The 16,528-nt window shown below is 44.7% G+C and overlaps 1 protein-coding gene across 1 annotated transcript; it reads left to right on the forward strand.

The window, feature by feature from the left end:
• The first annotated feature begins 1,400 nt into the window (after positions 1-1,400).
• Positions 1,401-16,528, forward strand: Fam98a (family with sequence similarity 98 member A). Its single transcript, XM_036171192.1, has 8 exons — positions 1,401-1,600; positions 6,248-6,396; positions 8,855-8,989; positions 12,365-12,549; positions 13,519-13,599; positions 14,166-14,282; positions 14,522-14,689; positions 14,769-16,528. The coding sequence occupies exons 1-8, from the start codon at positions 1,419-1,421 to the stop codon at positions 15,426-15,428; spliced, it is 1,677 nt and encodes a 558-aa protein (XP_036027085.1). The 5' UTR covers positions 1,401-1,418; the 3' UTR covers positions 15,429-16,528.

Below are 16,528 nucleotides of genomic sequence, written 5' to 3' on the forward strand. Positions count from 1 at the left end.
GGGTGAGAAGTTTACAGTAATGGGGAGAAAACTGCTGAGTCTTGGGTGTTATTTGATGACATAACTTAGCTTTGGGTTAGCAGAAGCTTATCTGGTAAGTTTACCCATTCCAAAAGCTTTACCTTGTAGTCAAAATGAGGGGAAGCCAGAGTTGGGCAGTGAGAGAGAACTAAAGACAATCCGATTGAATTTGCAACTCTTCATAGTCAGGAAGTGAGACTCAACTAGGAAGCCTTGAAGAACATTTAACTTTGCTGTGGCTTTCTTGGTGAAACCAGATCACACGTGGTTCAAGAGAGTAATGACTAGCACATAGTAGGTGCATAACCTTCTCCCAATCTACACAACGCAAAAGTGGATTACTAAGGATAGAGAATGTTTATCCATTCGATGTAAAAAATGGGAACCATAAAATAAAACCTGGGAGCAATTTTAAAACTAAACGACTACACACTGTAACAGCACACCAACTTATGGAATATAAATATAATTTTCTAATTATGTCGTCACTTTGAAAAAGTTTTTCTCATTTTTCAACAGTTCTGAAGCACATAACCATAAATGAAAGCTACACCCAATCGTATGTGGCTAAAAGCAATGATAAGCTGGACATGGTGGCAGACGCCTTTAATCTCAGCACTGGGAAAGCAAAAGTAGGTGGCTCTCTGTGCGTTCACAGTCAGCCTGGTCTACAGAAGGAGTTCCAGGCTTGCCAGGGCTATATATTAAAACCTTGTATTTTTACACATTAAAAAAAAAAAGAAAGAAAGAAAGAGGGGGGGGGGAGGAACAACACAGGCAAAAAGTTGATCCACTGTTTAAACTGCACACAATCAAATATACCCTAGTGTATTTGATATGGAGCTAGGTCCTTTTCCCGTTAGAGTAAAATGCTTGAGCAGGCTCAAGAGGACAGGGGAGGAAAAACTTTGGACACAACTTTCTTGGAGCATGCACACCAAGGGAAAGCCCAGACCTCTCTAACCCTGAAACACCGAGGCTTCTCTAAAGAAAATCAAGCGCCGTTCGTTTATCTGCTGTTCATTGCTCTCGACCCGTCTACTCCGGCCCTAGGCCACACCAATTTGCCCTTCCCTGGTGACGCGCTGGTGGAAAGAGCACGCGCAGCCTCCACTCCAGCGCAGCTGATGCCCCCCCAAAACCCCGGGCTGCAACCGCCTCGAGCTCCTCCCGCACCCGCCTCGCCCAAGGCTGCACATGCGCATTCCAAGAGCTCCGCGCCCCGTGGCTGGGTCCGGGAGCCCAGCTGCCACGCCGCCCGTCTTCCTGCCCTTCTTCAGGCAGTCGGCTTCGCGGTTCCACAGCGCGCACGCGCTCGCCCAGCCACTTTCCGCGGGTGAGGCGGGGCCGGGGGGGGGGGCGGGGGCGGGCCCAAGCGGCTCGCGCAGGCTCGGACCATGCGCAGTGCGGCGACTGAGGCGCCAGCTGTCGACTTGGAAGTTCCGGGGGAGGGGCGCATGCGCGAGTGTACGCGTTGCCGGCGAGAGGGCAGCCTGACGACTCGGAAATTTGAATACCACAGTAGCATGGAGTGTGACCTCATGGAGACTGACATCTTGGAGTCGTTGGAAGATCTAGGGTAAGAGCGCGGGGGCATGAGTTTCTCCAAGTTCCCTCCGCTGGAGCCCCGGCAACTCCTTGGGCGCCCCGGGCGGAGCCACCTGCCTCTCCACGCCGCACCCCGACTCCCGCTGGAGCTTCCCGCTGGCCCTGGGACCCCGGTGCCACGTCCACGCCTGCCCTGCCGGCTGGGCTCGGTCGCCCCACGTCCTCCCCGGTGCTCCCTGCAGCCCGGCTCCCCGCAGCGTGTGTCCGTCATGCGTGTCATTGTCTGGGCTCCGGTTCTCACCACCCCCACTCCCCGAGCCAGCTCCTCTTCTTGCCTCCCCGTCCTCCCCCCCCCCCCCCTCCCCCCTACTTTTTTGGTTTGCCAAAGTTGTCTCGGCTTTCCTGTTTGTCTTCCCCCAAGATTTCCTACTCCCGTCTTGAGCGTCTACCCCCACCCTACTTCTCTCCAAAAAAAAAGAAAAAAATGTTTGCTCAGTCATCTCTGCTGCATGCACCCTAAAGGCGCACGCCTGGGCGATGCAGCAGTCCCGTCAGCCTGCCCAGCTGTGCACCTAACCTTTCACCACCTGCCTTGGGAATCACAGACAGTGTGACTCCTGACCCCCAGCACAGCCTGCTTCAGAAACTCCAGCATTCCAGGGCCGTCTTCACCCACCAAGAATCAACATTCTTATTTTCCAACCTGTCTCACCTCTGATAATTACCCAGTCATAAAAGCCCTCAGTGTTTAGAAGTTTGGAAATGAGGCTTATGTCTTTGGGTCACCCAGATCAAGGTACTCAAATTTGAGAACCTAGAATTTCTTGCTTTTTGAAAGTGATTCAAGAAAGAAAAAGAAAAAAAAAAAACCGTGTGATTAAGTATTTGCCTGGGGGTAACTACTTCGGGGGGCGGGGAATCAGTACAGATTTAGCCAGTTGGTTTTTTTTGGGGGGGGGGGGTTGTTTGTTTTGTTTTTGTTTGTTTTTTGAGACAGGGTTGCGCTTTTAACCTTGATCTGGCTCACAAGGATCCACCTGCCTCTGTCACCTGAGAGCTAGGATTAAAGGTGTGAGCCCCCATACCCTGCTAATAGTTGTGTTTTTAATTAAAAAAAAAATTTTTTTTAATCAAAGCTTAATCTTAGGCTTTTCAGTGGCATGGAAATTCTTAAGAGAAACCTTTTTTTCAGGGAAGGACACCTGGAGGTATCTTAAAGTCAACCCATGTAATAACTTGGTGTGCTAATACTAGGTACTGTTCAAAAAGAGAGCATAGTTACCTTTCTTGTTAAAGTGAAGTCACCATTATCATGTCTTTAAAACCCGCTCTGTAAATGACGCAGACATTAGGCAACTTAGTCCTGCATTGGGCCATGAGTAAGTCATATTCTGCAAAATGGGTGCTTTTAAATAGGCATCTAAGGGTATTTTTCTGGCTCTGTAAACGCTTTTCGAGGGACAATTGCTGTGTGCCAGTGTGGGGCTTCCCTGGGGTATAAGTTCATGTGGAAGGGAGGTTCACATTACAGCTCTGAGGAGGCTCTTTTCTCTTGGTAAGTAAATGGTGTTCTAGAAATGATTGACACTTAAGGGTAGTGTTGAAGGAGTGGATCAAGAAGAGAGGTACCTCCTGGGTGGGTAAAGGTCAGTTGACCAGCAGCCGTGGATGAAACTGTCTCCTGTTCCTAATGGTGTTTTCTTGTCTGGCTTGCTCTAACTAATCATTCTTGCAACAGTTGCCCTCAAATAAATAGTTGAGGCCAATTGTAATATAAACCATGGGGTTTTTCTGAAAGTTTAAAAAAAATGTAATTTAGTTTGGTTGTGTTCAAATATTAACTCCCTTAGTTGATTGATATGTATTTTTAAAGAAGTCACTCAAAATTACAGTTGAATATTATCTTTTATCTCTAACGTGGCACACAGTAGGAATTGAGTAGTTACTGTTGAGTGAATGTGGAACACGAGAAATTTCTAGACCTGGGTTTTTAAGTGTCTCTACTATTATTTATTTATTAAGACATGTTGCATTTGTGTGTGTGTGTGTATGTATACATACATATATACATACATACATATATATGCATGTCAATTTATGCGATGTACATACCTGATACCTAAGGAGGGCAGAAGCAGAAGCCAGATCCCGTAGAACTGGATTATATGCTTTTGTTAGCTGTCCAATGTGGGTGCTGGGAACTGAGCCCAAGCCCTCTGTAAGAGCAGCAAGAGCCAGCCAGGTGTGATGTCTCACGCCTTTAATCCCAGCACTCAGGAGGCAGAGGCAGGTGGATCTCTGTGAGTTCCAGGACAGCCAAAGATACACAGAGCAACCATGCCTTGAGGAAAAAAAAAAGAGCAGCAAGTACTCTTAATTATTGAACCATCCCTTCAGCTCCCTGACTCCTTTTAATACTGGTTGCAGAATGGTGTATAATTTCTTTTATGTGTATGGAAGATTTTATTCTAATCCAATTCATACATAAGCATATTTTAAAGGAATCTCAACATGTAGTTCCTCTACCATACCCGTATCTCTAAATACCATGTTAAGCCTACTTAATGTGTCTTTGATAACAGTATTTTTATTCAGTATTTTACTTAAAAGAATATAATCTTAAACTGTTAATTTCTTTTTTTCTTTTTACACTGGGAGTGGTAGTACACATTTTTTTTTTTTTTTGGTTTTTCGAGACAGGGTTTCTCTGTGTAGCTTTGCGCCTTCCCTGGATCTTGCTTGGTAGACCAGGCTGGCCTTGAACTCACAAAGATCCGCCTACCTCTGCCTCCCGAGTGCTGGGATTAAAGGCGTTCGCCACCACAGCCCAGCGGTAAGTACACATCTTTAATCCCTGCAAGGAAGAGGTGGGCAGATCCCTGTGAGTACGAGACCAGCCTGGTCTACATAGCAAGTGCCCGGATAGATAGGACTATATAGAGAGACCTTGTCTTTAAAAAAAAAAAAAAAAAAAAAAAAAAAAATTACATTTACTTATTAGTGTGCATTTGCATGGTGTTCTTGTGGAAGTCAGAGGCAAGTTTGCACTTGGTTCTCTCCAGAAATCAACTCAGGTCATCAAGCCTTGGTGGCAAGTGCCTAGACCCACCAAGTCATCTCACCTGCCTAACATTATATAACTTAAGATTACTTGATTGACTGATTGATTCAGATCTTGCTAAGTTACCTGGGTTGGCCTCGAACTCTTGACTTCCCTCCTTCAGTTTCCTAAGTAGTTGGTATTACATGTATGTGCCACAGCACCCAGTCCTGATTACTCTTAAATTCTCATGCCTGGGCAGCATGAGACCCTGTCTTTAATAATAAAATAAAAAATCAACATATTTATTAAGTAAGTGATTCCTTGGAAAGGTTCCTAAAGCAAATCACCAAAAATAAAATCTAATTGATTTTTGAAAAAAAATCTCTAGAGAAAGTAAGTTTTGCTTCTGACATGATTGTTGTATGAGTACTTACTACTTAACTTGAGTTTAATGCTTACTCCAGTTACGGTACAAAAGTAAACCCCTCCCACTCAGGGCAGTGGTGGCGCACACCTTTAATCCCAGCACTCAGGAGGCAGAGGCCGGTGGATCTCTGTGAGTTCAAGCCCAGGCTTGTCTACAGAGCGAGATCCAGTACAGCCAGGACTGTTTCACAGAGAAACCCTGTGCCAAAAAAACAAAAAAAAGAAAAAGAAAGCAGACCCTGCAGAAGAGCTTGTAGTGATTGTGTAGAAGTTGACATTATCTACTAATACTTCGTTATGTTCATTAAATATCTACAGATAATTGTGGGGTTTCCATGTAGAGGGTTATTTTGTTTGTTTGAAGAGGACACTGTCTCCTGTATCTTTGGCTAGCTTTGAACTGGGTGCATAGTTAGGAATGATGTTGAACTTTTGATCCTGATGCCTCTACCTCTAATGCTAAGATTACAAGCATATGCTACCATGCCCAACTTATAAAGTATTGGGATCTAAACCAGGGTTCAGGTGTGCTAGGCAAGCTGTCTCCCAACTGAGCTGCATCCCCAGCCCTCACGTGTTTGAAGGCTTGAAGTGCAGTCGCCATTTGGGCTGCTCCCTGGATTGGCTTCTTGTTGTTTTTTTGATTTGTTTTGTTTTGTTTTTGTTTTTGTTTTTGTTTTTTGAAAAAGATCTCACTATGTAGATCTTACTATGTCCTCCAGGCGAAGGTCCTTCTCTGTTTCTTAGTGCTGAGGTTACAGACATGTTCCACTGTACCCAGCTTGACTTCTTTTTCTCTATTTAAAAATTTAAAAAATTTTTTATGTGTATGGTATGACTTTGCCTGCGTGTGTATCGGTGTACCACATGTATGCCTTGTGCCTATAGAGGCCAAAGGAAGGATGGGATCCCCTGGAACTGCAGTTTCAGTTGTAAGCTGCCATGTGGGTGCTAGGAATTGAACCCGGGTCCTCTGGAAGAGCAGCCGATGCTCTTAACCACTCAACCATTTTTTCCTTGACTTTATTTTTCTAATGATATATTACAGCACACACACACACACACACATGTATGTATGTCATATGTGCAAGTTTAAAGGTTGGTATTCATACTTTAATAGATTATTGCTTCTTTACATAAAAGAAAACAAATTTTACCTGCTACGCACCGCGTCTTGCTTCCTTCTACCATGCAGTTTCTTCTCCACAGTTACAAGGGCCCGTTGTTGGATGATGGCGCACTGTCACAGGCAGTCTCTGCTGGAGCCGCTTCTCCCGAGTTTACCAAACTCTGTGCTTGGCTGGTGTCAGAATTAAGAGTACTCTGTAAACTAGAAGAAAATGTGCAAGCAACTAACAGTAAGTAAAGCTTCACTTTTTAAAACATTAAATCGGGGCATTCTGAACTTCATTATCGATATTGAAGCTAAAATGTCCAATGTTTTGTAGCCATAAAGAAACACGTCAAGGCCCTGGGTTCCCCAGCGTGTGCATGCGCGCGCGCGTGCGCACACAAACACACACATTGCTTTTTGGTGTTGTTTTCAAGAATAAAGTAACTCTAACTAAGGCCACTGGATAAAATATATGCAGAGGCTGAGAAGATCCTTTTACCGAAACAGAGGAAATAGAGGACGAATATGAACTATATGTGCTTTCCATATTTGTTTCCCTTTTCAACAGGACTCACTATGTATCACAGATTGGCCTTTCTCATGATCTTTCTGCCTCAACCTGCTGAGTGCTGGGATTATAGGCATGAGCTACATTGTCTGTATCTTGTGAAACGTGAATTGTGAGATCCTGGATTGGTGGCTGGTAGAATTTGATGTTCTTCTTTTAGATCTGCCAGATTCCAGAACCATGTAGAGTACACGCTTACATTTGCCAGTTTTCTCGACATTTACCACTGTCTGTTGACTCTGAATTCAGAGCTTGGAACCTGACACTATACCTTCTGCTCCCTCCTGTCATAGGTAAAGCTCTAATGGATAGTGAACAAGAATGTCTGCCTGTTAGCGTACCCTTGGGACAGTATCTCTCCACATAATCCCATTTTGAAGAGCTCACTCTTGCTTGCTTGTGTGTGCTTTGTTTCTTGGTACTTTGGAGACACAGGGTCTTGCTGAGACTCAGACTTGCCTCTCATAGCTCAGAGTGGTTTGAGGAAATTTTACATCAGCCTCCTAAGTGCTGGGATTACGCACCTAGCTTGTTAGTATATTTAGTATGTGCAGGTTGGTTGTATCTAATTCTAGCAAGGGTTAGGAGAGAGTATGTGTGTATGTATGTTGGGGGTTTAACCCAGTACCTCATCAGATCAGAACTGGACCACTGGGCCACGTCCTAGCCCACATCTTACCAATTCAATTAATAAGGTCTACTGTCATAATAGTGATAGCAGACATTGTATTTATTCCTTTATTCAAAGCAGTATGCACAGGTTAACTCATTTAGACTTCAGGGCAGTTCTGTGAGTTAGATTTTATTAATCTTACACATTGAGTGACAAAAGCCCCTAAAAGTTAAATACATTGCCTGGGGTCACATAACCAGGATACAATCCAGGAGAAGGTTGAAGAACCAGTGTCTTTAATCACTTGGTCACTGACTATATCGGACATTGTAGAAACGGTTGAAAATACTGGATAGGATCCTGTTCTTAACTGGGGTCATGGAGAAGTCAGCACATAAACAGATAAGGCAGTGTGGTTACTCAGCTTGTGTAGAGGGAGGGCAGGCACCCTTCGCATACGCTTCCTCACCTCCCCTCCGCAGCTGTCTGTAAAAGAGCCTGTGGAACTCTGGGATGGTTTGATCACATCTGATGAAACACTGTGTACTCTCCTCTCTTCCACCTTAGGGTTGACATAAGCATGTCAGAAAATGGACTTGGGTCTTAAAAATGACTCCCAAGACTTGCTAATTTTTATCCATCTGTGATGCTGAGTAGAGGAACATCAAAACAGTGGAGACGACACCCCCCTTTGACTTACCCACTAACCCTCACACTTCCTTTTGCACATTCTTAGAATTACAGAGCTGTCAGTCACCAAGTTTGCTGCCTTCCAGTTTCAGTTAACTGGGAGTGTTGGATACAAGTGAGAGACAACTGGTGTTTGCTGCAGTGATTAAATCTTGCCTGATGGTTCCCTGGGGAGGAGTGTCTAGGGGAGGCTTTGTGGAGGAGAAGCCCGCCCGCTGGGCTGTGATGGACGGGAAAGGCTTGCTAGTAAAGAGTGTAGCCACCCTGTCTGTCATTCACACTTCAAGTAAAGGCCCCAAAGTAGAATTGAGACAGGCTTCCCTAGGACATTAAAGAAGAGAGGTGTGGCCCAGGAGAGCGGGTCTTTGTGGAAGTGGTGCTTAGATGGTTGTGATTGGATGTACTGGGAAAGGCACGCTTGAACAGTTGGGAAGCATCTTTAGAAGCAGGCAGAAAAAACTGGATGAGGTACAAGGTAGGTGCCGTTAAAAACTCCCAGGTAGGGTTGATGAAGTGTGGCTCAGCAGGGAAAGCAGTTGCATGCAAGCCTGGTGACCTGAGTTTGGTCCCTGCCACCCACAATAAAGGCGGAAGGAGAGACCTGACTCCATAGAGTCTTTCGGACCTCTGCACCTGTGTGCTCCCCACAGACATCACACACACACAACACTTAATAATTTTTAATGGTCAAGTAAGGAGCTGGCCCATTGCACACAATGATAGGGTTCTGCGGTGGTGTGAGCAAGGAAGAATCGGGAAGAGCTGGGGCAGGAAAAGCCCAGTGAGACTTCCACCCTGTGACTGACGCTGTCGAAATTATTTTACTCCAAGGTCCAAGTGAAGCTGAAGAATTCCAGCTTGAGGTGAGTGGGCTGCTTGGGGAGATGAGCTGCCCGTATCCTTCTCTGACATCTGGGGATGTAACCAAGCGCCTTCTTGTTCAGAAGAACTGCCTCCTCCTGCTCAGTAAGTTCATGGTTACTAGAGTGTAGCTCTGCTCTGTCTTCCTTGAGTGACTTGTGCATTGTTGGTGTTATAGTTGGCTTCATTGTGACTTGAGCTCAGATCCTGTTGGTTTTAAAAGAAGACTTCACTGCATTTGCAACTAGAAGCTGGTGGATGCATGCACACCTGTGGCGCTCTGTTTTGCTAACTGTTGCTCTTTCCTGGCCTCCGCTTTGGTGTCCCCACAGCGGAAGTGCCTCTCCTGATGTGACCAGTAGAGGGGCTGGAGTGCCATGCCAGCATGTCACCGTAAGCCTTTTCTAGACTAAAAGCACACACTTAAATAGATGGGCAAGACCGTAGAGGGGAGAAGCAGTGTGTATATGATGATAATGTAAAAGTGTTTTCATTTACTGCTGATTTTCTGGATTGGTAAATGGGGTTTGGTTTGGTTTCTAAGCAGACAGGATCAGCACTTGAATGGTTACTCTACTTACTGGTCATTCTGGGGAATCATTTTTTTTTTTTTTTTTTAATGAGAAGTTCTTTCCTTCCATGTCTTTTAAAAAGATACCAATAACTCTCTCTTTTACTGAAATACAGCCAGTAGACTCATAAATTGTATTGCCTTGTATAAACTTCTAATAAGCCCAAGCAGTGATCTTAACTCAGATGCTGGGGGGCATTCTGGAATTCAGCTACATTCGGCTGTGCTTAACTGAGTGCCCCATAACAAGAGTAGTCCAGGGAGTTTCTTTGTTTCTGTAGCTGTACTGTGGTGTCTGAAAAATACTAGAACCCCACTTTTGAAGGTTTATGTTTTTTATTTATTTTATTTTTGTTTTAGGGGAGAAAAATGTGTTGCAGCTATTATGCCTAGGAACTAAACATTTCTGCAGTTACTTAACATTGTCCAGTGTTTGTTGCTGGGAATATATGCACGCAGGGTCCGGACTTGCTTTGGGCACTGATGTTTCTGTCTAGCTTTTATCCATTCATTCAGTCTTCTTCAGGTTGTGACTGACCCAACAGCAGCAGCGGTCCAGCTGATTCTAATCTGTGGTGTGGCTTATCCTGACCAGTGGTGCTTGCCCCTTACTTACCTTATCTACAGAGGAAACTAACCACTGTGCATTCGCACTGCTCAGCAGTGACCCTGGATGGCTGAGTCTTCCGCAGACTCAGCGTTCAGCCTTCTCCTGAGGCTTCAGAAAACCACACTGACTGTAAACCTTTGTAAAGTCCCTTTACCCCCTTGCCACTTCACAAGCAGACTGCACTAGCTGTTTTAGAATCAGGGTCATAATTACAAACTTTGCTTTGATGGGCTGATACCTGAGGAGCACATCAAGACTATGCACCCATGTGCTCCCGTAAATAACTGAAGCAGCTAAGGTTACTTGCTTTTTACGTCCTTCCCAAGTGCTCACCTGGTCCCCTTTCTTTCTCCTTGTCACCGCAGCCTGCCTTGCTCAGCATTCCCTTTCATTGTGGCATTTCATACACATGCTCATCGCTGCTCACTCTGTAATTACTTCTCATCTTGCCAAGTGTCACTGTTGCCGCATCTTGATGCTAGGATTTCCTTCTTCCAGCTCCTCGCCTCACTAATCTGACTGCTTAGCATGTTCTCCTTTAAGAGAAAGATAAAGGGACCTTCTTTGAACTAGCAGAATAGAATAGTGTGAGTGGAGGGACTCGGGGCTCTTTATTGGCCTTTTATGGTTTTCAGTTGAGACTCCTGTGTAAGTTAAGTCAGGCCTGAGTTCCTAATAGATGAAGGGGGAGGTATTTTGATTCTTAACTAGATTGTCAGGAGACATCACCGTTGGTTTGGGTTTTCTTTTTTTTTTTTGTCTCCAATGCCATTCTGGTGCTTTGAACAAGTGCTTTAAAGTTGGTTGATTGATGGTTTTAGTTAAGTTCATGGGTAGCTGAACTAGCTCACCCCAGATTTAAACAACCAGTGTATTATTAAATCATATATGATCTTCTAGAACAAGGGTTGGCAAACCTCCTTAAAGTAAACAGTCCTGGCTAAGCAGACTATGGGATCTTAGTGGCAGAAAAGCAATCATTGATGTTCGAGGGAGCAAGTGGGACAGGCCCCTGGCCAAACCTGTTTACAATAGCATCAGTTATTTTCATAACCACCAAGGTTTACTGTTCTCATTGTCTTAATGCCCAAGTACAGCTTGCTACATGGAACCTACCAAGATTTATGAAAGCCACATGGAATGGCCTCAGCAGAAACTAGCTGCGTTTGCTACTTTAGAACAGGAATTGGTGGCTTCTTAACAAAATCATGATCCCCCCTTGGCTTCAGCCTATTGTCCTGGGGATGGCAAGGGAGGTATTCAAGCTGATCATACTTCAGTGTTTCTGACAGGATCGAATGACCTAGAAAACACCTTTCAAAAGAGTCCAAGCTGACTTTGCTGAATATCAGAAATCCTATGATTTAGATGGAAGTGTCTTTGGGACAGATACAGGAATGTTGTTATTCAGTGTTTAGTTAGGCCTTCTGCTGAATTACCTGAGAATGTGGTCCTCATTATACTAGGCTAAAACAACTCACAAGGGGACACTCAACACAGAGGAAATACTGACAAAAAGTGACTTGAGAGCCCGAAGGGACGGCTCCCAGAGTAGAGACTCTTCCCACCGAGACCACCAGAGCTCAAAGCCTGACCCACACAGTTAAGAGAACTAACCCCTGCAAATCGTCCTGTGAACTCCATACATGTGCTGTGGCGTGCACACGCATAGACACACATATGACAAAATACTGAAAAGCAGAAGTGATTTGGAAGTTTCATTGTTTTGTGGGGGGAAAGGTGAGAAATGTGGAGAGAAAGGGCAGATGGGAAGGATAAAGATGAAGGAGCACCCCCAGAGTAACATAAGGCTATTGGAGAGTGAGAGGACCTTTAGGCAGACCAGTGGCTCCTCACAAACGTTTCATATCAGTTCCAGACAAGCTAATTACTAGAGTGGGCAGGGCGGTGTTGTTATTGTGCTTAGAAGTGACTCAAAGTGAAGAATCATTGAAAATGTCTGTCACCTTGTGCAAGATTTTTAACAGACGCCAACCCCTGTTCTAGAGGTAGCATGGTTGAATTCAAGAATCCAGATGTTTAGGTGTGATCAACCTTGGTCTCTGGTTTCAAAGTATTGCCTAATTTTAATTAACCTGTAAACAGTGCATAAATGCCTGAGTCACATAAGCAGTGTATATGTTATGTCATTAGCAGGTAAAAGTGGTTTACATTTCTTGTTCTGTCCATTCTTGCAGCTTTAAAAGTTACGTATCCTTAGGTCTATAGAGTTGTAACTCCAGACTTATGGCTATTAACTGTAGTATCTTATTTTGAAATCTTATTTTGTTTACTTCAGCATACCTCATCTCAGAACTAGAAGCTGCCAGAATGCTCTGTGTGAATGCTCCTCCAAAAAAAGCTCAAGAAGGAGGCGGTAGTGAGGTCTTTCGAGAGTTGAAAGGCATATGTATTGCTCTAGGAATGTCCAAACCTCCAGCCAATATAACTATGTTCCAATTCTTCAGCGGGATTGAGAAAAAAGTAAGACCTTTAGTACCGATTGTAGCGTATTAAAGGCATAGTCCTACATTTGTTTGAAATGAAGCATTAAGTTTATTTCTCTTAATGGGAACCTAATGTACGTATTAATAAGGAATGTTAATAAATGAGTTTTGGGTTTTAAGTCCTAGATATCTTAAAGAGAAATTAATATTTTAGTGGGCTTTTTGCTTTTGTTATTTTTTAGACATTGACATGTTTCTTTTAAAACAAAACAAAACAATACTTTCATTTAAAAACTGAAGTAAGCTAGCTATAATGTAGAAATAATTAAGATTCTTAAGACCTTACTAAAATGATTGAACTTTGAGGCGATTTTTCCAGTTTTTAATCTTTTATTACTGTGCTTCCCCCACTGACTAGACAGACAGGACATTAATATGTTCTGTTTTCTAATCCAGTTGCTTTGAGTCTATATATTCCAACTAGCAGACTCGATTTGCTGGCTATGAACTTAATGTGTGAAAGTAGAATCATTTTTATGCCACACATTATCAACATAATACCGATTTTTATATATGTATATATGTAAACGATTAGGAACAAGCAATTTTCATGTTAAAATGGATGAGTAAAAGAAAATAGTACTTGTTGTATGAAGTCACTTCCTGTCTCACCATGGGGCGAATGCTGTGGGGCACAACAGTGTACCCCTAGTCCGTATCTTGTGTGTTCATTCCCCCATTCAGCCAATGCTCATTCGGTGCTCCACTGTGTCAGGCACAGTTCTAGGTCCAGTGAAGGCTCCATGTTTCTCTAGTCACGGAGGAGTGAGACAAGCCAGTGTCTCACCTCATGGGTCTTTGCATTTACGTTTCAAAACTGCCTCCACCTTTGCCTCTGTCAGGAGTCTTCTTTTGATGGCAAGATACGGTGGGAATTGGGAAAGTGAGCAAGATATATGTTACTTGAATTTTTTTTTTTTTATTCATTCATCTATTTTTGTGTCAGTTAAAGGAAACATTAGCAAAAGTTCCACCTAATCATGTGGGAAAGCCGTTGTTGAAGAAGTCGATGGGACCAGCCCACTGGGTGAGTTGCCATCCTGAGTCAACTTCCTAAGGAACTGTCGGGCCTCACACTTGGGGCGGTTGCCTTGCCTCAGCCTCCCAAGTACTGTGATGGCACCTGACTTAATGATACTCTGATTTGCGGTTGGCCATATGGACAGCCTTAAAATCATTTCGGGGAACCTCCACTGTGGAAAAAAATTTTATTTGTGTATGATTCAAAGCCCTTACCTCATAATTTGTAAATATTTCATGCACTTAGTAAATAAATGGAAGTTTGGTATGAACGAAGCATTTTTCTAATTGCCAGATGGAGCCCAACCAAACCTGACTGAGCTGAACCAGCTTCACCCAGTGAATTATGGGACAGCTTAATGAAAGTTTTGGGCTTTCCATCTCTTATTGTTTTGAGACTAACTTTCCTGCCCTGTCACTTCATCAACTGTTCTACATTGGCCAGTGGGAAGGACTGCGTGTGCCCAGTGCTGGGGAGTCAGTCGCCCGGGAAAGCAGCAAGCTGCTTAGGAACAGGGCATGGAGATCAAGCTCGTGGGTCAGTTCTAACTGGTTCCTTCCACTTCGCTTCAGGAGAAGATAGAAGCCATTAACCAAGCCATAGGCAATGAGTATGAAGTCCGCAGGAAGCTGCTAATCAAACGCTTGGATGTCACCGTACAGTCCTTTGGCTGGTCCGACAGAGCCAAGGTATGCGAGGTCACTGTCTGGGGGCGCGTCCTAACCCCGAGAGAGGGAGGTGTCCACGGGAGCCTCAGCGCTGCCAACAACTCTAATTCTTACGTGCGGAACCAGCGCCGAGTTTAAAGCCTTCCCAGTGCCTTTCGGAACCCAGCCAAGTCCTGACCTTGAACGTCTGTAGATGTAGTGTTCCCCACCCATGCTGTTCTCAGCATTAACGCTGTCTTTGAACGCTTTTGTTCCCACAGAGCCAGACAGAGAAATTAGCCAAGGTTTACCAGCCAAAGCGGTCAGTCTTGTCTCCTAAAGGTGACATTTCCGTTGCTCACCTTTTGGCCGCCAGACAAGACTTGTCAAAGATTTTAAGGACAAGCAGCGGGTCCATAAGAGAAAAGACTGCCTGTGCCATCAATAAGGTGAGCAGAACACTTCGGATTTTCTTTCACATCTGTCTGTCTGTCATGAGCTGTCTACAATGCCCTTCTTACTCCCTAGGTCCTGATGGGCAGGGTGCCTGACAGAGGTGGCCGACCCAATGAGATTGAGCCTCCGCCCCCAGAGATGCCGCCGTGGCAGAAGAGACAAGATGGCCCGCAGCAGCAAGCCGGAGGCCGAGGAGGAGGGAGAGGTGGTTATGAACATTCCTCATACGGAGGACGAGGAGGTCATGAACAAGGAGGGCGAGGTGGACGCGGTGGCTATGACCATGGCGGCCGAGGGGGAGGAAGAGGAAGTAAACACCAAGGAGGCTGGACAGATGGAGGGAGTGGAGGTGGAGGTAGCTACCAGGATGGTGGTTATCGAGATGCAGCTTTCCAGCCCGGTGGCTACCATGGTGGCCACAGCGGTGGCTATCAAGGTGGTGGCTATGGTGGTTTCCAGGCATCTTCCTATACAGGAAGTGGGTACCAGGGCGGCGGATACCAGCAAGACAACAGATACCAAGATGCTGGGCACCATGGGGATCGAGGCAGTGGTCGTGGGGGAAGAGGTGGTAGAGGAGGCCGAGGTGGGCGTGGAGGCCAGGGAGGAGGCTGGGGAGGAAGAGGAAGCCAGACTTATCACCAAGGGGGCCAGTTTGAACAGCACTTCCAACATGGAGGCTATCAGTATAGTCATTCTGGATTTGGACAAGGAAGACATTACACCAGTTGAGGCTACCGAGACTTCTGTTTTGCTGGAGCTCAAGTAATAGGAACTTAGTTTCAGAATTCTGAATCTGACATCTCTTTTGAATGAATGTGAGACCACGGGTGGCAGGCATACTCCTGCTTGGGACCACCATTTGTCGGTCTTCATTCAATTCTCTCTTTTTATTATTAAACAGTTTTACATAACACTGTTTATTTAAGAAACATATCTCTCCTTTCTATGGAAAACAAATTTTGAAGGCAATTTAATTTGCCTTTAATTGACCAGTAGACTAATCCAGTTAGAACATACATGCTTTTTTTGAAGAAATTACTTGAATAAAAGTTTTCATCTTTTCAATATGCAAGTTTTGAAAATGAGGATTTGCCTAGAATTTTTTTATATTTACTGCTGGGAAACCTTCCTCATATTAACAACCCATGTGTGTTTTTCGTAAACTATCTTCTGATGTCCGGTCTCCAAGCATAGCTCTGCCCCTGATGATTGGCATTTTATTCAGAGAGGTTTTGTCCCATCACCGTGACAGAGCTGTTGGGTTGGTCTCTATTACATGAGCTCTTTTGCAGATAGCACATTCAGTAGCCTTATTCTGTTGGTGGAATACTGTACCATATGCTCCTCCAAAAACCACGAACACGGCCAAAATCTGGAAAGCCGACAAAAGCGAACTAAGTTGTGAACTATAGTATCTGTAGGCACTTAGTAAGTGTAGCAACTCAAACGGACCTGCGTCTGTCCATCGGAGACAGAGTTCCTCCTTCAACCTTGTTTTTACTTGAAATGTGCTAGAAGAATGGCAAGCAGTCATCTGTTTTAGGCACGAGTTAATGCCACCGGCTCCAGCAAACCTTGCTTTAGGCAGGGGACCCTTTTTGTGATGGAAGTGCACTACAAAGTCAGATCCAGTCCTGCTCAGTGCAGGAGGCCCTCTATTATTGCTGCAGAAGACAAAAGCCTGGCTGAACCGCTGTCCACATCCTTTATTGGAACCACGTGATGCTTGCTGCTGGGGTTTTGTCCACGTAAACACTGTCAAGCTGTGAAAGAAAGTGGCTGGAGGTGTGTTTTGTGTGAGAGGTGAGCAATAAAGTATCTGTACATTC

Source organism: Onychomys torridus, chromosome 21 (assembly GCF_903995425.1).
Source record: "Onychomys torridus chromosome 21, mOncTor1.1, whole genome shotgun sequence".
NCBI lineage: Eukaryota > Metazoa > Chordata > Mammalia > Rodentia > Cricetidae > Onychomys > Onychomys torridus.